The sequence below is a fragment of the Ranitomeya variabilis genome, chromosome 3, assembly GCF_051348905.1.
Source record: "Ranitomeya variabilis isolate aRanVar5 chromosome 3, aRanVar5.hap1, whole genome shotgun sequence".
Classification (NCBI taxonomy): Eukaryota; Metazoa; Chordata; class Amphibia; order Anura; family Dendrobatidae; genus Ranitomeya; species Ranitomeya variabilis.
Genome location: NC_135234.1, coordinates 606574835 through 606601324, shown reverse-complemented (window position 1 = coordinate 606601324; position 26490 = coordinate 606574835). Strand labels below are relative to the sequence as shown.

At 42.3% G+C, this 26490-nt stretch overlaps 1 protein-coding gene across 1 annotated transcript in view; it reads right to left on the bottom strand.

Moving 5' to 3' along the window:
- CNMD (chondromodulin) overlaps window positions 1-26490 on the bottom strand; it is a 146335-nt gene that overhangs the window by 40611 nt on the left and 79234 nt on the right. Inside the window, exon 4 of the mRNA XM_077297305.1 lies at window positions 14199-14312. Coding sequence (XP_077153420.1) covers window positions 14199-14312 — 114 coding nt within the window. The remainder of the gene's footprint in view (window positions 1-14198; window positions 14313-26490) is intronic.

The window sequence follows — 26490 nt, the reverse complement described above, 5'->3', positions numbered from 1 at the left end:
GAAAAACATCCCCACAGCATGATGCTGCCACCACCATGTTTCACCGTGGGTTGGTGTTCTTGGGATGATGAGCTGTTTTGGTTTGGCACCAGACAAATATTGTTTATCTTGCTAGCTAAAAAGCTCAATTTTGGTCTCAAGTGACCACAGCACCTTCCTCCATACATTTGAGGAGTCTCCCACATGTCTTTTGGGAAACTCAAAAGAGCCTTACAGTTTTTGTGTGTAAGTAAAGGCTTTATTCTGCTCCCTTTTCCATAAAGTCCACCTATATGCAGTGTCCGGCTTATTGTGGTATTATGGGTAGATACTCCAGTCTCTGCTTGGGAACTCTGCAGCTCCTTCAGGGTTACCTTTGATCTCTGTGCTTTTTCTCTGATTAATGCCCTTCTTGCCCGGGCTGAGAGTTTTAGTGGGCGGCCCTCTCTTTGCAGGTTTGCTGTGGTACCATGTTCTTTCCATTTGATGATAATGGATTTGATGGTGCTCTGGGGATCATTAGAGATTGGGAATTTTTTTTATAACCTAACCCTGACATTTACTTCTCAACAACTTTGTCCCTGACTTGTTTGGAGATCTCCTTGGTCTTCATGGTATTGTTTGGTTAGTCGTACCTCTTGCTTAATGGTGTTGCAGCCTCTGTGGCCTTTCACAAAAAGTGTGTACATACTGACAGACCATGTGACACTTAGATTGTACACAGGTGGACTTCCTTTCACTAAGTATGTGACTTATGAAGGTAAATGCTTGCACCAAAATTCTTTAGGGGTTTCATGGCAAAAGGGGTGAATACATATGCACATGCAAATTTTTAGTTGTTTTATCACATTAATTAAATTTATGCCTATATTTTTCTCACTTCACTTCACCAATATAGACTGTTTAGTGCTGATGCATCACACAAAAATTGGATAACAAAAATATTTAAACTCAGGTTGTAATGTAACAAAATAGGTAAAAAGCCCCCGTGGCTGGGTGTCAGGGAGAGACTAGGTGAGCGAGAGCTAATAACCCGGGCCCCTGCAGTTTCCCTCAGACTAGGGAAATCCTGACTGACCCTCTACCTGGAGTTTACACTGAAGGTGTGCATGTCCAGGCCTCGAACCTCACCCTGTCTCCTGAGCTCAGCCCTAGGCTGAAACCTCCGCCCACCACCCAGTGAAGATGTTATTCCCCAATACCCACAGTTAGCACAGACAAGGATAAAGGAAAATATACACCACGCCGCAGTCACTCAGGAATACACTATAAATGTGCAGGGCAAAATAAATACAAATATAGGAAGGAGTAAATAAGACAAAGGAAAATACACCACCAGCAACGAATCTCCAACCACCAGCTCTCCTCACCAGACTGAGATAACAACGCAAAAGACAAGCTATAATCGGCGACGCCCAAAGATCAGGAGAACTATTTAAAGGCAGTGGGCATGGCCCAGCTTCCAATCCAAGGATTAGGTAAATTAACCCCAGAACAGCTAGATAAAATCTAGCAGACGCCAATGAGCAAATAGTGGTCAAAAGCGGAATTACCGCTGTCTGTCGGACGACCTGGTCTGAACAGCATCCGACATGACAGCACCCCGCCTTCTACGAGGGACCCCAGGGCCCTCACGGCTAATAGGACCCGGCTTGTCCAGATGACGGCGGTGAAACAACCTGACCAGCCGGTCAGCATGAACGTCCGAGGCTGGTACCCAGGACCTCTCCTCAGGCCCATAACCACGCCAATGTACCAAGTACTGTAAAGTGCGACGCACTACACGAGAGTCAACCACCTTGGAGACTTCAAACTCCAAATTACCATCCACCAAGACTGGGGGTGGCATAGGCGCCGCGTCCACAGAACCCACCACCTTCTTTAGAAGAGACCCATGGAACACGTTGTGTATCTTATACACCGTAGGAAGCTCCAATCGGTACGCTACTGGGTTAATGATGGCGGTGACCCTAAATGGACCAATAAACCGTGGACCCAACTTAAGGGATGGTATTTTGAGTCTTATGTTTTTTGTGGATAACCACACCCAGTCATCCACACTCAGGTCTGGACCTGGCACATGCCTACTGTCAGCCACACGTTTGTACCTAGCACCCACACTCAACAGGCGCTGTTTAACTCTCCTCCAAACTGATGACAATTGTGTTCCTAACTGGTCCTCCTCCGGAACGCCGGAAGAGCCCCTCTGACTCAAGGTACAAAATTGAGGATGTAGCCCGTAAACACAAAAAAACTGAGACTCCCCAGACGACTCCTGGCGGTGATTATTGATGGCAAACTCAGCCAAAGGAAGAAAGGTAGACCACTCCTCCTGGTTATCAGAGACAAAGCAGCGTAAGTACTGTTCCAAATTTTGGTGTATACGCTCAGTCTGACCATTTGACTGAGGATGAAACGCCGAAGAATGAGATAACTTGATTCCCAGCCGTGAGCAAAACGCTCTCCAAAATTTTGCCACAAACTGAGACCCCCTATCAGACACGATGTCAGACGGAACCCCATGAAGTCTGACCACCTCCTGCACAAATACTTGGGCCAGAGTCTTAGCGTTAGGCAATGTAGGCAAAGACACAAAGTGCGACATTTTAGAAAACCGATCAACAATCACCAAGATGACCGTGTTTCCAGCTGATGAGGGCAAATCAGTGATGAAATCCATGGAGATTTCCGTCCATGGCTTACTAGGTACCTCAAGAGGAAGTAGTGTGCCAACAGGACGGGAGCGAGGCGTCTTAGCCCTAGCGCACGTGGTACAAGCTCACACGTATGAGACTACGTCCTGTCGGATCTTGGGCCACCAAAACCTACGTGACACCAACTCCAAGGTACCTCTAACCCCTGGGTGACCAGCCAGGACAGCATCATGATGCTCCGCCAAAACCTTTAGGCGGAGATGAAGCAGTACAAAAGATATGTTGACGGGAAGCTCAGATGGTACCTCCTCCTGAGCCTTGGCAATCTCAGCCTCAACCTCGGTAGTGAGAGCCGAAACCACAACACCCTTTTGGAGGATGGGTACTGGATCTTCCCGAGGTTGTCCCCCCGGAAAACACCTGGACAGAGCATCCGCCTTAGTGTTTTTAGACCCCGGTCTGTAAGTGACCACAAAATTGAACCACGTGAAAAACAATGCCCAGCGAGCCTGCCTGGGGGACAGACGCTTGGCAGACACCAAATACAGCAGATTCTTATGATCGGTAATAACAGTTACCTGATGTACCGACCCCTCCAAGAAGTGTCGCCATTCCTCAAAGGCCAACTTAATTGCCAACAACTCCCTGTTGCCGATATCGTAGTTACGTTCGGCGGACGACAGTTTCTTGGAGAAATAGGTGCACGGACGTAAACCACTTAAAGATGAGCCTTGAGATAGTACCGCCCCCACACCTACCTCAGACGCATCGACTTCCACAACAAAAGGTTTTGATACGTCTGGCTGCACAAGAATGGGGGCTGAAACAAAACTGTTCTTAAGAAATTCAAATGCGCGCACAGCAGCCTCAGGCCAAACGGAGAAATTGGTACCCTTTTTAGTCATGTTAGTTAGCGGTTTAGCAATGATGGAAAAATCCTTGATAAATTTCCTATAGTAGTTAGAAAACCCAAGGAACCGCTGAAGTGCTTTCAGGTTATCAGGACGTTCCCAACGCAGCACCGCCTGCACCTTAGCAGCGTCCATTTTAAAACCAGAAGCAGACACAATATAACCCAAGAAAGGCAACTCTTAAACAGAAAATACACATTTTTCAAGTTTAGCATACAGCTTATTCTCTCTGAGAAGCTGTAACACCTGCCTGACATGATCTAAATGAGTATCACGGTCGCAAGAATATATGAGAATGTCATCTAGGTACACGATAACGAATTTCCCCAAAACATGCGAGAACACATCATTGATGAAATGTTGGAACACTGCAGGTGCGTTAGTCAACCCAAACGGCATCACCAAATTTTCAAAATGACCCTCAGGGGTATTAAAAGCCGTCTTCCACTCATCACCTTGACGGACTCTTATGAGGTTGTATGCCCCCCTGAGGTCAAGCTTGGTAAACCACTTAGAACCTGCCACCTGGTTGAACAAATCTGGTATCAGAGGCATAGGGTATGGATCACGAACCGTAATCTGGTTCAACTCCCTGAAATCCAAACACGGGCGCAATCCGCCATCTTTCTTCTTCACGAAGAAGAACCCTGCTGCCACCGGCGAGGATGACGGCCTGATGTGCCCTTTGCTCAAGCTTTCAGCAATGTAATCTTTTAACGCTTGTCTCTCCGGACCGGAGATGTTAAACATCCTTGCTTTAGGCAATTTGGCCCCTGGTTTAAACCTGATAGAACAGTCATAAGGACGATGTGGCGGCAACTCTGAACAACCTTTCTCAGAGAACACATCCACAAAATCCTGAAGTGACTCCGGAACGCTTGAAGTCACTGCAGCCACACATGTGGCCAGGCAATTCTCCTGGCAGAACTCGCTCCACCGAATGATGTCCTGAGTTTTCCAGTCAATTACCGGGTTGTGCATAGACAACCAAGGAAAACCCAAAACCACCTGAGCAGGAAGATTCCTGAGCACCTTACATGTAACCCGCTCGGAATGTAGAACTCCAATGTGGAGTTTCACCTCAGCCACAAATTCAGTAATCTCCCCCTGAGAGAGAGGAGCAGCATTGATGGTGACCACGCGGATAGGATGAGACAGTTTTCAATCCTAAAACCTGCTGTGCGCGCAAACTCCTCATCAATGAGATTTGTGGCTGAACCACTATCCACAAAAACAGTAATTGGCAGCTCACTGCCAGCAACAAAAACCTTAGCAGGGAGCATGCACTGAGAAACCACCATGGAGGATATACATAAGCTCAGACTGGTCTCCTCCACACCCTCTGAGCTTAGAAGTTTTTACGCCGTTGCGTTTTTCTTAGGCAGCAGAGGACAGATGTTAATAAAATGACCCGTTTTACCACAGTAAAAACAGGCTCCCTGCTTCCTGAGCTCAGGGACTGGACGCTTCACATGTGACACCCCTGCGATTTGCATAGGCTCCGTGGGCTCACCTGCAGCAACATCACGTGATCCTAAACCCTCTCCCATAGGCGGTGTCACATGCTCCCCCTGACACAAACGGCGATCAATGCGGACAACCAGACCCATGGCGGAATCTAGAGAAGCAGGAGTCTCGTACATCAGAAGGGCTTTTTTAACCCTTTCAGAAATCCCATGTATAAACTGACTCCGCAATGCTGGATCATTCCATTGTGTATCGATCGCCCAGCGACGAAATTCAGAACAGTAATCCTCTGCAACTTGCTCCCCCTGGCGAATAGAGCGTATCTTAGATTCTGCTAGAGCCATTTTGTCAGGTTCATCGTAGATTTTCCCAAGGCAGGAAAAAAAACTCTCCACAGAGTCAAATGCAGCAGAATCAGATGGCAAAGAAAATGCCCATGCTTGGGGATCCCCACTCAACAATGACAACACCAGGCCCACACGCTGATCCTCATTACCTGAAGATATCGGGCGCATACGGAAATATAGTTTGCAAGCTTCACGAAAATAAACAAATTTACTGCGTTCCCCAGCAAATTTTTCAGGCAAAGGAAATTTAGGCTCAGCAACTCTTCCTGTCGCTCCAGCTTGCACATTAGACACTGCTAGCCCCTGTTGCTGTACTGCCCCCCTTAACTCTGTGACCTGTAGGGACAGCGCCTCCAACTGGCGGGTTATGGAAGTCATGGGATCCATGACAAAACACAAAAAAAAGAACCCCCCTTTTTTTTTTTGTGTTGTTGGGCCGATTATAATGTCAGGGAGAGACTAGGTGAGCGAGAGATAATAACCCGGGCCCCTGCAGTTTCCCTCAGACTAGGGAAATCCTGACTGACCCTCTACCTGGAGTTTACACTGAAGGTGTGCATGTCCAGGCCGCGAACCTCACCCTGTCTCCTGAGCTCAGCCCTAGGCTGAAACCTCCGCCCACCACCCAGTGAAGATGTTATTCCCCAATACCCACAGTTAGCACAGACAAGGATAAAGGAAAATATACGCCACGCCTGTTGTGAATTCCGCTCTTGGGCTCCCTCCGGTGGTTGTAAGTAGCACTTTTGTGAGTTCTGCTCTTGGGCTCCCTCTGGTGGTTTTGAGTGGTATGGCTGCTTCTTGGATTTAGCATCAGCAGCTGCTTCCACTGATTGTCTTTCTGGCTCGGCTATTTTAGTCTGGCCTTATCCCTCAATCAATGCCAGTTGTCAATTGTTCCTGCTTGGAGTCATGGCTCTTTTGGATTTCCCTGACACTCTGACCTGTTCAGCAAAGATAAGTCCTTGCTTGTCCTTTTGCAGTCCTCTTGTTGTGGACTTTATTGTTCAGCACATTCTATGTTTTGCTCATTTGTCCAGCTTATCAGTATGGATCTATTCAGCTAAGCTGGAAGCTCTGGGCAGCAGATTATGCCCTCCACACCTTTAGTCAGGTGTGGAGATTTTTGCATTTCTCTGCGGTGGACTTTTTCTAGTTTTTATTACTGACCGCACAGTGTTCTTTCCTGTACTGTCTATCTAGCTAGAAGTGGCCTCCTTTGCTAAATCCTGTTTCATTCTACGTGTGTCATTTCCTTCTCCACTCACAGTCATTATTTGTGGTGGGCTATCTGTCCTTTGGGGATTTTCTCTGAGGCAAGATAGCTTTCCTGTTTCTACCTTTAGGGGTAGCTAGTTCTCCGGCTGTGACGAGGTGTCCAGGGAGTGACAGGAACATCCCACGGCTACTGCTAGTGTTGTGTTAAGATCAGGAACTGCGGTCAGTATAGTTACCACCTGCTCAGAGCTAGTCGCATGTCGCTCCTAAATCACCAGTACATAACACACGCCGCAGTCACTCAGGAATACACTATAAATGTGCAGGGCAAAATAAATACAAATATAGGAAGGAGTAAATAAGACAAAGGAAAATACACCACCAGCAACGAATCTCCAACCACCAGCTCTCCTCACCAGACCGAGATAACAACGCACAAGACAGAAGCTATAATCGGCGACGCCCAAAGATCAGGAGAACTATTTAAAGGCAGTGGGCATGGCCCAGCTTCCAATCCAAGGATTAGGTAAATTAACCCCGGAACAGCTAGATAAAATCTAGCAGAAGCCAATAAGCAAATAGTGGTCAAAAGCGGAATTACCGCTGTCTGTCGGACGACCTGGTCTGAACAGCGTCCGACATGACACTGGGGGGTGAATACTTTCACAAGCTACTATAGCTGGGACATAATATAACATAATTGTGGAACTAATTATTATTCCAAGATCTAGTGATGAAAATGTACTTTCTTTGTGAGACAACCTTTTAAAGATGCATTTACACCTCACAGGAATCATGAATAAACCTTTCTGGGAACACTCATTTCACAATTAACGTGCAGTCTAAACAGACTGCCGATTCCCTGATCAATGAGGAAAAAGCTTGTTTGTCAGGTGTGGTTCGTCAGGTGAAATTATCCTTTAGTTTACACAAAAAGATCATTGTTTTCACCAGTGCATTATCCTATGTAAAAAGAACATACATTTCTGAGAACAACTACAGCTAATGCACACTAATTTTAAAAATTACAAAAAGGAAAATGGGCAGATGCAAATGTTTGGGCACCCTTATGGTTAGTACCTAGTAGCACCCCCTTTTGAAAGTATCACAGCTTGTAAGCACTTTTTGTAGCCAGCCAAGGGTCTTTCCATTCTTGTAGGAATTTTCATCCTCCTTGGAAAATTATTCCTGAGTCGTCTTGCATTCACTGCTCTTTTGAGGTCTAGCCACAGATTTTCAATGATGCTCAGAACAGGGGACTCTGGGGGCCATTTTAAAACCTTCAGCTTGCGCCCTTTGAGGTAGTCTATTGTGGATTTTGTCTTGTGTTTAGGATTATTATCCATTTGTAGAAGCCATCGTATTTTCAACTTCAGCTTGCTTTTTTACAGATGGTGTTATGTTTGCATCAAGAATTTGTTATAATTTCAATCAACAGAATCCATTCTTCCCTCTGAAATATTACTCATGCCTTTGGCTGCAAAACAACTCTAAAACATGATTGATCCACCCCCATGCTTAATGGCTGATGAGATGTTTTTTTTCTGAAATTCTGTGCCTTTTTCCTACACACATACCTTTGATAATTGTGCCCAAAGAGTTCTATGTTAACCTCATCGGTCCATAGGACTTGTTTAGAAAAAGCACCTGGGTTGTTTGGATGTTGTTTTGCATACTTCTAACGCTGAATTTTATGGTGAGGTGGATGCAGGAGAGGTTTTCTTCTGATGAATCTTCCATGAAGGCCATATTTGTTCTTGTGTCTCTGAATAGTAATACAATGTACAAGAACTCCAGAATTTGCTAAATCTTTCTGAAGGTCTATTGCAGTCAAGCAGGGGTTCTGATTTGCCTCTCTAGTCATCCTACAAGTATCTCTCACTGAAATTTTGCTTGGTATTCCAGACATTATCTTGACCTTCATTGTTCCTGATAACTGTCATTTATTAAGTACATTTTCAACTAAGTAAAAGGCGAGTTCTTATAGCCTTCTCCTCCACCATTTTCATTTTCAGAGTGCTAGGCAGCTGCTTAGAAGAACCCATGGCTGCTGTTTTGTGGCACAAGGTTAAAGGAGGCTGGTTCTCCAAGCATTTAAGCATGGGGTGGATCAATCATGCTTTGGGGCTGTGTTGCAGCCAATGGCACAGGGAACATTTTACAGGTAGAAGTAAGAATGGATTCAATAAAATTTCATCAAATTCTTGATGCAAACATAACACCATCTGTAAAAAAGTTGAAGTTGAAAATAGGATGGCTTCTACAATCGGATAATGATCCTAAACACACGTCAAAATACACAATAGATTACCTCAAAAGGTCCAAGCTGAAGGTTTTACAATGGCCTTCACAGTCCCCTGATCTGAACATCATTGAAAACCTGTGGCTAGACCTCAAAATAGCAGTGTATGCAAGACGGCCCAGGAATCTCACAGAACTGGAAAAATTTTCAAGGAAGAATGGATGAAAGTCTCTCAAACAAAAATTGAAAGACTCTTGGCTGGCTACAAAAAGCGTTTACAAGCTGTAATACGTGGGGTGCTGCTGGGTACTAACCATGCAGGGTGCACAAACTTTTGCGTAAGTCTATTATCCTTTTTGTAATTTTTAAAATGTAAGAGATGGAAAAAAAAAAATTTCTGCCTAAAGTACAAAGGAAATGTGTAATCTTCTACTTTAGCCCTTTTAGAGATAATTTCACTTTTAACTTGCTTAACTGTTCACAATAACAGTAATTTTAACCAGTGGTGCCCAAACTTTTACATGCCACTGGATACTGTGCATATTAGACTCCAGGATAAAGCAAAATATACTACATTATGCCACTTAACACAATTTCAAGAGTGTAATGTACAGTACACTTCTGTTTAACATATTGTACTGCTAAAATTCTCACGCCAATTTTGACCTTAAGGACCAGGACAAATTTTTTAAATTTGACCAGTGCCACTTTAAGTGGTTATAACTCTGGAACGCTTCAAAAATCACACTGATTCTGAGAACATTTTTTCATGACATATTGTACTTCATAAGATTGGTAACCTTTGTTCGATATGACTTGTGTTTATTTGCGAAAATATCGGAAATTTGGAGAAAATTTAGAAAATGTTGCAATTTTCAAATTTTAATTCTTATGCCCTTAAATCAGAAAGTTATGTTACAGGAAACAGTTAAAAAATAACATTTTTCACATATATACTTTACAGCTGCATAATTTTTGAAATATATATTTTTTGGGTTAGGAAGTTATTAGGGTTTAAAATTGATCAGCAATTTCTAGTTTTCCAACAAAATTTGCAAAACCATTTTTTTAGGGACCATGACACATTTGTCCCGAACGCGACTATACTCCATATGTGGTCAAAAACTTCAGCTTGGGCACATGGCAGGGCTAGCAAAGGAAAGAGCGCTATTTGCCTGGGATAGATTGTGAATGCCACGTCACTTTTGAAGAGCCCCTGACATGTGAAAACAGTAGAAACCTCCCACAAGTGACCCCATTTTGGAAACTAGACTCCTCAAGAAATTCATTTAGGGGTACAGTCAGTATTTTGAACCCGTAGATGCCTCAAAGAATTTTATTACATTGAGACATGGAAATATGACAATGATTTAAGTGGTAAAAATGTGATTTTTGTAGTTGCTGCAAATTTGTCAGGTACACAAGGGTTAATAGGTAAAACTAGACCCCACAATTTCTTGCGCAATTTATCCTGATGCGGTGCTGCCCCATATGTTGTCAGATATTATTGTTAGTGCCCATGTCAGGACGGAAAATTAAGAAAATTAATTTGGATTTTGGAGCACAGATTTTGCTAGAATAGTTTACTGGCGACATTTGCTGAGCCCCTAAGGTGCCAGCAAAGCAGAAAAAAAATCAAAACTGACCCCATTGTAGAAACTGCACCTCTCAATAAATTCATCTACGGAGGCAATGACTATTTTGTAACCTCCACGCCAGGTTTTTTTTCTAGAGAATTGCAAATCTGCCAGTCTAGTACCAATGCATTGTGTCTCCATCCAGTATAGAGCCCCCATATATTGTAGTACCTCCATACATTGTGCCCAGCTTGTACTTCTGGCGACACACCCTGTAAATTGTTAAGTGCCTTCTCTCCATTACAATGATGCCAAATATGTGGCCGCTTACTGTGATCTAGGCACAATGGGGCTCAGAAGGAGGGGCATTTGAATTTTATTTGAGTCTTGTTCTAGCAGTAACGTGGAAACCCCCTATAGTTCCAATGACTGATAATGGACTTAAGTGGGGGTTGATTTTGTGCAGGATAAACTAGTGTTTCTATTGGTAACATTTTGAGGTACTGTACATAATATTTTTTGATCGCTTCCAGAATAAGGCTGGGATCACATTCTTGTGTTCAACACTGAGTACTTACGTCACGGTTTCTGTGTAAATCCTACAAAAATGTGATTCAGACGGAACCACCCACCATAATGAGGCCGATGGAGACACTTTGCATTCCAATTGGCAGCTGCTCTGGTGGTATCCATCTTTCTAGGCTTGCACAGATCTGTGGTCACCCACACTTGTGAGCTAAATAAACGCCTAAAATGATGGGACACTGCAGGAACACAGACGAATCCAAAGTGACTCAATCTGCTTCATAAGTAAGTGGTTCTGTCCGGGTTTTGTCTGAATCTCAGTTTTGGAGAATTTACATGGAAGTCCCGACGTAAGCGCTCAGCGGAGCGCACAGGATAGATGTGAGCTGAGCATTATTCCAATTTTTGGGAGGTAGAATGAACTAATAGACAGCAGTACAAGAGTAGTTCTTTTTTTTATTTTTGCGTGGTTCACTGTGCAGTATAAGTGATAAGGTGGATTTATTATTGAGGTTGGTGCGATTACAGCGATACCAGATTTTTTTTTTTTTTTTAGGTTTTACTGCTATCACACAGTACTTTTTTTTTTTCATAGAATAAGTAGGTTTTTTTTGTCGCCATATTCAGAGAGCTGTAACTTTTTTATATTTTGGTGAACAGAGTCGTACGAGGGCATATTTTTGTTAGTACCATTTTGGGGTACATAATATTTTTTTATTGCATTTTATTCAGATTTTTCAGACACAGAATTAACAAAAAACAGTAATTCAGTTATTGTTTTTCATTTTTTTTTTGTTTGCACTATTCACTGTGCAGTAAAAGTGATAAGACTGATTTGTTCATGAGATCGGAACGATTACAGCGATACAAGTTTTATATATTTTTTTATGCTTATAATAATAATAATAATCTTTATTTATATAGCGCCAACATATTCGGCAGCGCTTTATAGTTAAACAGTTTCAAACACAACAGTTCTATTTTTGCACACTAAAAACAATATTTTAACAAAATGAATGTGTTTGCATCATGATATTCTGAGAACTGTAACTTTTTTATTTTTTTGCTGAATGAGGGCTTGTATTTTCCGAGATGATTTGGCATTATCATTTGTACCATTTTATTTTACATATGACTTTTTGATCGCTTTTTATTCACTTTTTTGTGAGTCAGTATGATAAAAAGCGACATTTTTGGTGTTTTTTATGGTGTTCGCCGAACAGAATAAATAATGTGCCAGTTTTATAGAGCGGGTCATTCCAGACGTGGCGATACCAATTATGTGTACTTATTTTTGCTTATTTTTGTTTTATCAGTAATGCTGCATTTTGAGTGGCGAAACGGATTTTCGTGATTTGTATGCATTTTTTGTGTGTTATTTAACTTTTTTTTTACATGTTTTATTTTACTTTTTTCACTTTTTTTTACTTAGTCCCACTGTGGGACATATATAATTTTTATTCTAATCACTTGTCTCATACATTGCTGTACTCATTTACAGCAGTGTATGAGACTGTCAGTGTCTCCCTGACTGGGCCTGTGAGACTCAGCTTAGAGCTGGATCTCACAGGCCACCGTGCCCTGAGGTAATCACCATGGTAACCAGCTGACACCCGCGGGAATGGCTGGTCGGTGCTATTACCCTTTGTTATTCCCCTTTGCAGTTTTAAAATGGCGATGAGGGAATAAGTACCCTTAACGACCATCATTTTAATGATGTGCATCGGTGGTCGTTAAGGTGTTAAAGATGTAACCAAAGTTTGAAAATTGCTAATTTAAAAAAAAATTTTGTCAAATTTCAGATGTATTCATAAAAACCTGTGAAACATATTGACCTAAATTGACCTGTAATAGAAAGTAAAAATATGTCTCAAATAAACATATCAGAATCACTGGGATATGTAGAAGCTTTCCAGAGTTATGACATAAGGTGACGCTGGTCAGAAAACTGGAGCAGGTTCGTTATAGAAGCACTCCCATATATGTACTGTATATTTTCATTAAATGTGTGTATGTATGCATGTAGTGTAGTGTGAGTGTATTAATATACTCACCTACTGCTGCTGCCTTATGGATCCAGCGCCGTTCGTCTCCTCTTCTGAGCGACGTCACCGCAGTGGTGAGCACTCTATGCTCTATGTGTGAGCCGGAAATCTCTTTACAATGAAAGCCGATGGACTGACGCTCCATAGACTTACATTGTAAAAGCCGCTTCCTGTAGAGTCTCCAGAGTGGTGACAACACTGTGATGCGGAGAAGAACGACGCTAGGTTGCTAATATTGGCCTTCTGGATGCGGCATCATTTTTTGTTTTCACCTCACCTCACTGAGAGCTCCAACTTTTTTATTTTAATTTTAACATTGTTATGTTTCTTTTTTTTATTGTGAATTTTGTGTATTATATTTGTCTGTTACATAGTTACATCTTACTGTAATACATTTTAATTTAAAAAAAAAACAAATAAGGAGAAAATCAATTCCAATCATGTTGGCTTTTGTTGTTGCAGTTGCTGTTATTTAGTGGATTAAAAGAGTCATTTTTTGCCAATCATTATTGATGGCTTGGGGTGCCATCATGTAATTGCGGTGCAATCAGGTAATTGGGGTGCCATCATGTACTTGGGGTGCCATCATGTACTTGGGGTGCAATCACGTGCTTTGTGGGCACGGGCTTTATTGCCTAAAGTATATATTACATTATGACCACATCTACATCTTGTTGTAAACTCTTTGCTTCCCTCATGTACTTGGGGTGCCATCATGTACTTGGGGTGCCATCATGTACTTGGGGTGCAATCATGTAATTGGGGTGCCATTATGTACTTGGGGTGCCATCATGTACTTGGGGTGCAATCACGTGCTTTGTGGGCACGGGCTTTATTGCCTAAAGTATATATTACATTATGACCACATCTACATCTTGTTGTAAACTCTTTGCTTCCCAACATTCCTCTATAAAATGTTCCCCAAATGTTCTTTGTTTTACATTAAAAATGCAACCTTTTCCAGACCGGATATGATGCATTTAGTGATTTCAGACAGATGAAAAAAAAGGCAGATGAGTGCAAATTCTACCCCTACCCGACTGAATGCGTTATTAAAACTGAACAATGCACTTATAATGTGTTCAAAATCTTGACTTGGATGAGAAAGATCAATTTACTTCTTATGCTTCGTAAAATGTCTGCAATCACGTGACACGTGTATAAATATTTAAACGTTGGGGGCACAATGGGTTTAAACTCTGACATTTTCATTTTCTTTTGTTTGGTTCTTACCAGCTCAAACGAAAGGCTTTCCTTTGTCACGCTGTCAACATCTGGAATGTGAGCTTTAGCTTGCGCTTTAATGTAACACTTCTCTCCTCCAGCAAAACGAATTCCAGTAATGCCCTAAAAGATATACACAAATTATAAACAGCGGTCACACTCCCGCACGGAGCAGATACTCGTATTTCCTGAGCATGCATGCGTTATCTTCTGCTGCTGCACAGAAATGTTCCATTGATCTCATTCTAGAAGAATGGAATTTAAACAGACTGTGAAGGCAGTATGCATAATGTAGCATGATGGAAGAATGTACGACTAAATGTAAAAAAAAAATATCCATGGCCACTTCATATTTTTTCATACCTCGAAGACCATGATGCATTGCAGTGAGAGGAAAGAAGTTTGGAATTCCATCTTTAACCTTAGCTACATAAACGTATGCCCAACTTTACTGGGTGTTTTGCACTATATTCTGGAAGGTAGATATTTCAGTTGGAATTATATATACACTCACTGGCCACTTTATTAGGTACACCTGTCCAACTTCTTGTTAACACTTAATTTCTAATCAGCCAATCACATGGCGGCAACTCAGTGCATTTAGGCATGTAGACATGGTCAAGACAATCTCCTGCAGTTCAAACCGAGCATCAGTATGGGGAAGAAAGGTGATTTGAGTGCCTTTGAACGTGGCATGGTTGTTGGTGCCAGAAGGGCTGGTCTGAGTATTTCAGAAACTGCTGATCTACTGGGATTTTCACGCACAACCATCTCTAGGGTTTACAGAGAATGGTCCGAAAAAGAAAAAAAATCCAGTGAGCGGCAGTTCTGTGGGCGGAAATGCCTTGTTGATGCCAGAGGTCAGAGGAGAATGGGCAGACTGGTTCGAGCTGATAGAAAGGCAACAGTGACTCAAATCGCCACCCGTTACAACCAAGGTAGGCCTAAGAGCATCTCTGAACGCACAGTGCGTCGAACTTTGAGGCAGATGGGCTACAGCAGCAGAAGACCACACCGGGTACCACTCCTTTCAGCTAAGAACAGGAAACTGAGGCTACAATTTGTACAAGCTCATCGAAATTGGACAGTAGAAGATTGGAAAAACGTTGCTTGGTCTGATGAGTCTCGATTTCTGCAGCGACATTCGGATGGTAGGGTCAGAATTTGGCGTAAACAACATGAAAGCATGGATCCATCCTGCCTTGTATGGAGCATCTTTGGGATGTGCAGCCGACAAATCTGCGGCAACTGTGTGATGCCATCATGTCAATATGGACCAAAATCTCTGAGGAATGCTTCCAGCACCTTGTTGAATCTATGCCACGAAGAATTGAGGCAGTTCTGAAGGCAAAAGGGGGTCCAACCCGTTACTAGCATGGTGTACCTAATAAAGTGGCCGGTGAGTGTATATAAGGACATACAAGTTGAGAAATGAATAACAGTTTAAACCAGTAATGGATATTATTTGTTCCTGAGTAACACAACATAAAATATTATAAAGTAGTCATCCATTAAAAACCATAGTCTATAAATAAGAAAAGACCTCAGTATACTTCTAGATAACCAAATATACATGTACAGTAACAAAGCAATAATGAAAGCCAACTCACAAAGGAAATATGATTGCAGATATTGAACTCATAGCTGCAATGGTTGTTCTCAATATTATTATTAGTTAAAATTTCAAAGTGCTGATAAAAGGAAGCAACTTTGTAAAGAACATATTAAAAATCATCTCAAAATCTGATGGATTTTTAACTTTTTAGCACAATGCGCGTTGCCTAGGGTATCGGCCAACTCTGAGGTCTATCAGTGGTGTCCAGTCTCCTAGGCAAGGAGCGCAGTGCTTGCAAGCTCTTTGCTACAGAGCTTGCAAGCGCTGCTCGAAGTTGACTAGATAGCAGGATCCGTCTAGCTTCAGTCCCAATGTTGGGTTTTTTCCTGAGGAAGAAGTCCTGTGCAACTTCTAAACGAGTTGACTTTTAAAACCTGTTCTGAATAAAACTTTTAAAGAAACCGTCGGTCAGACTCTTCACCTTTTATCAAGTATAAATGAAGAATGGTTGCGCACACAGTTTAGACCTGCAGCCCAACCATGCCACTGGTCCAAACTGTGAATATCCAGGAGAGAAACCACACCCTTTCCCCGGCAGGCAGGAAGCTGGGAGGAACGAGTGAAAATGTTAAAAGCTGGAAAATTTGGATTTTTTACCATCCTTTGGGGGACGTTCAAATCGCATCTTATCTCCACGCACAAAGTATGTACTGACGCAAGCACTAATGTCAGGAGATAATCTTTCATTGCATGTGCCTCAGAGTTCATTAGTGAATGCTGTGTGCATGCGCTTACAGAACAACAAGAAACTAAAGGGACTGTGGCCAGCAAAACACAGCTGCCGGCTCAAGCATTGGGGTCCACAATAATCTGCCCAAGGTCGGATAAAAAGTCATCGGGCCTGAGGCTCCCCACCCCTGGCTTAAGGGTACTGTCACACAGTGCCATTTTGATCGCTACGACGCTACGATTCGTGACGTTCTAGCGATATCGTTACGATATCGCAGTGTCTGACACGCAGCAGCGATCAGGGACCCTGCTGAGAATCGTACGTCGTAGCAGATCGTTTGGAACTTTCTTTCGTCGCTTGATCACCCGCTGACATCGCTGGATCGTTGTGTGTGACAGCGATCCAGCGATGTGTTCGCTTGTAACCAGGGTAAACATCGGGTAACTAAGCGCAGGGCCGCGCTTAGTAACCCGATGTTTACCGTGGTTACCAGCGTAAACGTAAAAAAACCAAACAGTACATACTTACATTCCGGTGTCTGTCCCCCGTCGTCTCAGCTTCTCTGCACTGTGAGCGCCGGCCAGCCAGAAAGCGAGCACAGCGGTGACGTCTGACGTCACCGCTCTGCTTTCCGGCTATGGTGCTTACACAGTGCAGAGAAGCTGAGACGCCGGGGGACAGACACCGGAATGTGAGTATGTACTGTTTGTTTTTTTTTACGTTTACGCTGGTAACCAGGGTAAACATCGGGTTACTAAGCGCGGCCCTGCGCTTAGTAACCCGATGTTTACCCTGGTTACCTGGGGACTTCGGCATCGCTCCAGCGCCGTGATTGCAACGTGTGACCGCAGTCTACGACGCTGGAGCGATAATCATACGATCGCTGCGACGTCACGGATCGTGCTGTCGTAGCGATCAAAATGGCACTGTGTGACAGTACCCTAAGGTAAGAGCTTATTTCGACATTTCATTTGTCTTCTGTTTCTACCACAAAGGAGACACATGAGGGAACTTGTCTGTACAACCAGCACTAATATAATCTACACCAGAGATATCATGGCTATTTTATTGAATATTTTTGTACAACTGCAAAAATATCACATGTTATGGAATGCTGGATGATATAGGTACATATTGTTTCCACAATGCAGCCAGAGCCATATGACAAGAGTAAGAGAATTAAACCCTACAGAATTTGGCTGAAGACACTGAGCCAAGGGTAAACAAAGTGTACTGGTTATTCAAACCACAAAATCAAAGCATAAAATCATGTCAAAGAAAGGTAAAAATACATTTTATTAGATCATTTATAAAAGATACACAAGGACTGTGCACAAATTTGTATATGACAATCAAGAATATGTAGTTTACACAATCAGAGCAATAAACAGGAGCAAAGGTGCACCCACTAGAATGTGTAGCACCACAGGATAATAATGGGCATATATGGAGAGTCTAGGCTCAATAGCAACCAGATAATAGAGAACCAAGAATGCTAGTGCAGCCCCCCGAGAAAGCCGAGGGCGAAACGCGCGTTGGGGCGCGTGTGTATGCACGTGGACGGGAATAATGGGTAAGATCACTCGATGGGAACACTGGTTTCAGGACATGTTGGGGCTCTTTGCTGACTGTTTTTGATTGACCATACCTATGTTGCCAAATACTCATATAGACTGAACTAGGGAATAGGTTGCACAGCTTGTGTCGCACTAGCATTCTTGGTTCTCTATTATCTGGTTGCTATTGAGCCTAGACTCTCCATATATGCCCATTATTATCCTGTGGTGCTACACATTCTAGTGGGTGCACCTTTGACATGATTTTATGCTTTGATTTTGTGGTTTGAATAATTAGGAAGAAGCATCATATGTCATTACCTATAGTAGCCTTATGAGTTGATCTCGATGACTACTAATATGATATTGGTTCCTGTGATTCTGTATTTTAAAGTGTACTGGTTGTAGTCAAATATACTGAACAATTATTTAACCTATGACGAAAGACTACACATATAAATAATTCAAAGATATAACTTTATTATTTATATTATAAAACCAGGAATAGTGAATTTCAGGTGTGCTGCAGATTCCAAAATCCAAAGACAAGATGGTTAAAAAAGAAGTGGTTTATTGCTAATGCATTTCAAAGTCAGTAAAGCGTAAACAATAAACCAGTTCTCATTTAACCATCTTGACCCTATTCCCTCACAACTCCTCCATGTATCTTTCCCCGACTTACCACTCACCTAACTAAAATATTTATTCTCTCCCTCTCATCTGGTATTTTCCCCTCCTCATTTAAACATGCCAGTGTACATTCATTACTTAAAAAACCTAGTCCAGAACTGCGCTGCTAACTACAGACCTGTCTCCAATCTCCCCTTCATCCTTAAATTCTTGGAACGCTTGGTCCACTCCCATCTAATCCGCTATCTCTCAGATAACTCACTTCTCGACCTTTTACTATCTGGTTTTCGCTCTTTAAACTCTACTGAAACTGCCCTCACTAAAGTCTCTAAAGATCTACTAACAGCTAAGTCTAGTGGTCACTACTCCCTGCTGATTCTCCTGGCTCTCTCTGCAGCATTTGACACTTTGGATCACCAGATTGTCCTCACTATGCTCCACTCTATCGGGCTCAAGGGCACTATTCTCTCCTAGTTCTCCCACTACCTTTCTGACTGCTTCTTCACTGTATCTTTTGCTGGCTCCTCTTCCTCTCCCCTTGCTGTCGGGGATCCTCAATGTTCCATCCTATGCCTCTTTCTTTTATCCTTGTATACCGCCCCTATTGGACAAACAATCAGTAGATTCGGTTTCCAGTACCATCTCTATGCTGATGTCACCCAATTAAATATATTGTCTCCTGACATCAACCCTGCATTACTACAAAATACCACTTTTCTGCTGTATCTAACATTATGTCCTCCCTCTATCTAAAACTGAATCTGTTAAAAACTGAACTCCTTGTGTTTCCGCCCTCCACTAACCTACTGATGCCCGATATTGCCATTTTTGTGTGTGGCTCCACCATTACTCTCCAGACACATGCCTGCTGTCCTGGTGTCATATTTGATTCAGATCTTTCAATCACACCCCATTTCCAATCACTCGCCCGCTCATGTCACCTAAACCCCCAAAACATCTCTAGAATTAAACCTTTTCTCACCTTTGACTCGGCAAAAACTCTTACTGTAGCTCTTTTTCATTCTCGTCTGGACTATTACAACTCTCTACAAATCGGTCTCATTCTTACCAAACTCTCCCCTCTCCAATCTGTCCTGAATGCTGCAGCCAGGATCATATAGGAAAGACAGACAATCCAAGCTGCTTGAGGTCTAGTGTGAAGTTTCCACAATCGGTAATGGTTTGGGGAGCCATGTCATCTACTGGTATAGGTACACTGTGTTTTATCAAGACTAAAGTCAGCACAGCCGTCTACCAGGAAATTTTAGAGCACTTCATGCTTCCCTCTGCTGACAAGCTTTTTGAAGATGGAAATTTCATTCTCCAGCAGGACTTGGCACCTGTCCACACTGCCAAAAGTACCAATACCTGGTTTAAAAACAACAGTATCACTGTGCTTGATTGGCCAGCAAAGTTACCTGACCTGATTGTAAAGTGGAAGATGAGAGACACCAGACCCAACAATGCAGAGGAGCTGAATGCTGCTATCAAAGCAACCTGGGCTTCCAGAACACCTCAGCAGTGCCACAGGCTGATCGCCTCCATGCCATGCCGCATTGATGCAGTATTTGATGTCAAAAGAGCCTTGACCAAGTATTGAGTGTATTTACTCAATATACATTTCAGTAGGACAATTTTTTTTGTTTTTAAAATAATTTTTTCAATCTGGTGTTATAAAGTATTCTAATTTACTGAGATAATGACTTTTGGGTTTTCATTGGCTGTAAGGCATAATCATCAACATTAACAGAAATAAACACTTGATATACATCATTCTATTTGTAATGACTGTATCTAATATGAGTTTCACTTTTTGTATTGAAGAACTGAAATAAATTAACTTTTTGATGATATTCAAAATTTTTGAGATGCACCTGTATATGTATATATATGACATAGAATAAAAGCCAGCAATTCAGCAGCCGCGTACAATAAAATACAGCAGGACCTCACAGCATAGAATAGATAGATCGCAAACACTAAATATGCAGAGAATAGGTAGATACATAGATGTCAGTGACATATACAATTAGCACAGTGCATGTGTAGCTTACTGTACATGTATTTGATTATTAAAAGATTATTGATCTGGAAAAAATGGCGTGGGCTCTCGTTAAATTTTCTTAACCAGCAGAGGAAACCCGACGGCTGGGGGTGGATATTTTTAGCCTGGGAACGTGGTAATACCCATGGAGATTCCCAGGCTATTAATATCAGTTCACAGCTGTATACTTAGCATTTACTGGCTATTAAAATGGGGGACCCCCCAAGAAATGATGTAAAGTCCCCCTATAATTAATAACCAGCAAAGGCTAGGCAGACAGTTGCAGGCTGATATTAATAGCCTAGGAAAGGGCTTAAAACATAAGCTCTCAGCCATTCCAGAAAAGGCGCATCTCTAAGATGTGCCAATTCTGGCACTTAGCATCACTGTTTCCACTTGCCCTGCAACAGTGGCTAGTGGGGTGATAGTTGAGGGAGTTGTCACCTTTGTATTTTCAAGTGACATCAAGCCCCGAGGTTAGTAATGGAGAGGTGTCTATAAGATTACTAACCCCATCATATTGCCATCATATTGTATAAAAACATTCACACCCAGAAAAAAGTCCTTTATTTGAAAGAAATACACAGACTCCTTTAATAAATCTTAATTAAACCATACTTACGACATCGCCCAGTCCAGAGACGCCATGGTCTCCTGCAAAAGAGTTAAAATAACAAACAGCAATATTCCTCAACTTTCCGGAGAGGAGATGATAATCCATTTGTCCCACAACGGGTCTAGCTCTATTACATCCGGGCCGGGCCTCTCTGACCTTTCCCGGCGCCTGCGCACTGCATTACTTTGCTATGCCCTCAACAGGGCAGACAAAGTACACCTGCACAGGAGCCACGGCAGGAAGACAAGACAAGGACGTCATTGTATGAAGATGGGAGGCGCTGGGCCCAGACCGCGACGCCCTTCGGACCAGACCGCAGCGGGACCGCCCCTGGGTGAGTATAATATAACCTGTTTTTCTTATCTTTCAGGATACATCGGGAGCTTATCTACAGCATTACAGAATGCTGTAGATAAGCCCCTGATGCCAGTGGCCTTAGTTTATAGGCCAATTTTGGGGTGACAGATTCCCTTTAAGCCTCACAACACTTTAGAGTGCTGACTTTATATCACTGCATCATTGATGCTATTAAGTGAAGTGACACATATCTCCCCTTCAGTACTTTACCAGTGACTCCATCACAATATATAAAATGATTTACATATATTTGATTTCAGCCTGGTTTTGGAACTCTAAGAATCTCCTTACCCCAAGTTATTTATTATATGTTATGTTTGTTGTAGCAAAGGCCGATTTGGTCAATTTAATCCGAAATGGTGTTTTGTCTGTTTATTTGGGAAAATCCAGGAATAAGGGGTTTGGTGAGAAAAAGGGAACTTGTTAGTTAAAGGGGGAGCCTCCACAAAACTGCAGTCATATCCTGGGGCCACGGATAACTGACATGGCTACTGATATGAGTTTTCCTAATAAATTTGCACCAACTCTATCACACTGTCTATAACGTGTATATCAAGCAGTATAGAAATGAAGTGTTCTCCCAATATATGACCACATTCAGTATTTAAAAATAAAAAGCTAACTTAAAAAAGCAGCTACATTTCCCTTCCACGGACTTACATATATTAATGAAGCTACAATGAAATACATGACAGCAGTATTCCCTGTCACCTTTCTATATGAGCTTCCAAATCTGCCACCTTGCCAGTAAATGATCTGATTTGTGAATCATTATTATTGTGCCAATAAATGTCATTTGTGCCTATGACCAGCTTAATGCAAAATGAAAATATCTCATATTCCAGGATATTTCAGAATTACAAATGTCACATCTTTAGATTGCTCTCATCTCATACACTGAAGTGACAGCCCGGCAAAGAATGCAAACAGGAATAGTCAGTCCTAACCTATTTACAAAGATGTACACTACAATGATGTGCTGCTAGGTAATCCCATATTTATGCTGCAGCTCCTCTCGCATTTGCTATACCCATAAGGGCATATCCTGTAGCCTAAACAACACAAGTATAAACTGGATTTTATATTCACACTTGATAAACAGCAACAGAAGCAAAAATGGGATGCTGAGTGCTTCTGGTTGTCATCAGAAAAATATAATTCCATTTTAGCTGACATCTCACAAATATAGCTCCAAGTGCATCTTGTTTGTGATGTGTAATTGAAGTGGAAGTTTAATCCCGGGGCTCATAAATCACACAGAAGCTCTAGGCCCTCCCTTATGGCTGATACAAGTGAATTATCAGTTTTTCAGCTTGTACCATACCCAAGTTCTTTCAGAGTGTAGCAGACCATTAACACATTCAAAGACTCCTAACATAGTGTCGGATGGGTGCTGAGACCATTTCTACAGCGTCCTTCTGCTGACATGTGATAGAAGTAGGTGACAGGTGCAGTGAACTCGTACGGTCGCCTGTGCACATAGCTGTGACTTTGGCCATATTAATGTGAGTTCTAAAGGAGCACATAGTTCATAAATGGGCTAACCCCTCTCTAACCTTCTAGTTATTCTAGATTTCTCCATTTTCACTTTCAATACTTCTGTTCAGTATTTATGGGGAACCCTTGGCTGGGGATATAACATCTAATGCCTAAAATAATTACTTTATTGGCAGTTCTCTAACATTCTCTAACTTCTACAATTAGCACAATTGTAAATGGGGATGGCTTTGCACTGCAACTTTATAGTAAAGGTTTATATTAACATTCAAAAGATTAATCTGTTTTATGAGCTGCTTTCTCCCAATAAATATAATCCATTGTAAAATACAAATTTACAAATGAATGCAGGTTTTTCCTTAACATTTTTTTAATCAGTTCCTCGTGCTTTTCAAGATCTCAAGCTTGATTACATTCAACAAGAAGCTTCACGTGCAACTACAGATTACCACAGGGGTAGGGTTACATGACCATTTTCTCTCCATCCAAGAAAATTGTATGATTATTCTGATCAGAGTTTGATCAGTTTTTCTCGAACGTGGAGAGAAAAGAAAATTCTCCTCCCTCTCCATTCTGTCAGTCCATGAAACTCAGACAACACTTGGAAGTCCTCATCCAAAACTTGAATAAAATTCAGACATGGTTCCAAATTTTTACATCGAACCACTCGGTTTGAGGAGAAAATCGACATGTGCACCTATTTGTTACTATTCGTTTAATATAATCAGTCGTGTGCACGTTCCCTAGTTTGAATCTGAGAGATCCATCATTTATACAACCAATGCACCAGTGCGGCCATCACAGGAACAGGACATACCGTATTTTTCCAACATGCACCTAGATTTTAGAGTAGGAAAATAGAAAGAATTTAAGCAAAATATGTGGTCATAACGCACTGTTATGGGGAGGGGCCTGCTGAGAATGTAATAAGGGTAATGTCCCCCAATTCTGTACTTATGTCCCCCCATCTTGGTATATATACAGAGGGGAAAAAAAGTATTTAGTCAGCCACAAATTGTGCAAGTTCTACCACTTAAAAAGATGAGAGAGGCCTGTAATTGACATCATAGGTAGACCACAACTATGAGAGACAAAATGAGAAAGCAAATCCAGAAAATCACCTTGTCTGATTTGGCAAGATTTATTTTGCAAATTATGGTGGAAAATAAGTATTTGGTTACCTAAAAACATGCAAGAGGCTCCTCTGTCTTCCACTCATTACCTGTAGTAATGGCACCTGTTTAAACTTGTTATCAGTATAAAAGACAACTGTACACAACCTCAAACAGTCACACTCCAAACTCCACTATGGTGAAGACTAAAGAGCTATCGAAGGACACCAGAAACAAAACTGTAGCCATGCACCTGGCCGGGAAGAATCTGCAATAGGCAGCTTGGTGTGATGAAATCAACTGTGGGAGCAATAAGAAAATGGAAGACATACAATACCACTGATAATCTCCCTCGATCTGGGGCTCCATGCGAGATCTCACCCGTGGGGTCAAAATGATCACAACAATGGTGAGCAAAAATCCCAGAAACACACGAGGGGACCTAGTGAATGACCTGCATAGAGCTAGGACCATTGTAAAAAAGGCTACCATCAGTAACACACTACGCTGCCAGGAACTCAGATCCTGCAGTGCCAGATATGTCCCCCTGCTTAAGCCAGTACATGTCTGGTCTCATCTGAAGTTTGCTAGAGAGCATTTGAATTATCCAGAAGAGTATTGGGAGAATGTCATATGGTCTGATGAAACCAAAGTAGAACTGTTTGGTGGAAACAAAACTCATCATGTTTGGAGGAGACAGAATGCTGAGCTGCATCCAAAGAACACCATACCTACTGTGAAGCATGGGTGTGGCAACATCATGTTTTGGGGCTGTTTCTCTGCAAAAGGAACAGGACGACTGATCTGTGTACATGAAAGAATGAATGGAGCCATGTATTGTGAGATTTTGGGTGCAAATCTCCTTCCATCAGCAAGGGCATTGAAGATGAAACGTGGATGGGTCTTTCAGCTTGATAATGATCCAAAGCACACCACCAGGGCAACAAAGGAGTGGCTTCTTAAGAAGCATATGAAGGTCTAGGAGTGGCCTAGCCAGTCTCCAGATCTCAACCCCATAGAAAACCTTTGGAGGGAGTTGAAAGTCAGTGTTGCCCAGCGACAGGCCCAAAACATCACTGCTCTAGAGGAGAACTGCATGCATGGAGAAATAGGCCAACATACCACCAACAGTGTGTGCCAACCTAGTGAAGACTTACTGTCACAATCCATTTTTTTTTATTTGTGGCAGCTCTGGTTCCACTCAGTTTAAAACTTTTTTCCTTTTGGACTATCGGGGGTTAATGTCAGTTTTTCCCCTGCTGGCTAACTGATATTAGTGCAGTGCTGCTGGTTCAGCTGGTGCCGGTGGTGACTACTCCCACCATCTTTTAAAAGGTCACCTGATGCATCATCTGTTTCTTTCTGGAGACCAGCCTAGCAGGATCAGCGCTCTGGTGTCAGCCACGTCTGGGGACTGGAGTCCAGTTGCTGCTGTTATCTGGGGTGTGGAGCTTAGCAGCGGTGTTCATAAGCTAAATGTGTTTTTGTTACCTTGTCCCTTTGTTGTTTGTCACTTCACCCTGTGTGAATTATCTGCAGAGGTGAGGCTAGTGCTCCTTGCCGGCCAGTGCACTAGCCAGGGCAATAATAGGTGACTACTAGGGACGAGGTATCCTGACGGCGGGGGGGGGGCAAGGGCCCGCATAGGGCGTTAGAGGAGTGCAGGGACAGGCTCAGGTTTGACCTCAGGTGGTGACGATTCCCCATTCCCTATGGGTAGGGTCTTCCTCTCACCTTTTCCATCCTGTTGTTTGTGAGTTGTGCCGTCCTTTGACCGACCACCCGTTGGGTCAGGTCACACCGTGACACTTACAGAAATTGTTTGACCTCTGTCATTTCAACAAAGGATATATAACAAAATATTGAGATGAACTTTTGTTAATGACCAAATCTTATTTTCCACCGTAATTCAAAAGATAAATCTTGCCAAATCAGACAAGGTGATTTTCTGAATTTGTTTTCTCAATTTTGACTCTCATAGTTGTGGTCTACCTATGATGTCAATTGCAGGCCTCTTTCATCTTTTTAAGTGGGAGAACTTGCACAATTGGTGGCTGACTAAATTGTTTTTTCCCCACTGTATATCTCAATCCTGGTATATTATTATTATTTATTTATATAGCACCATTGATTCCATGGTGTTGTACATGAGAAGGGGTTACATACAAATTACAGATATCAATTACAGTAAGCAAACTAACAAT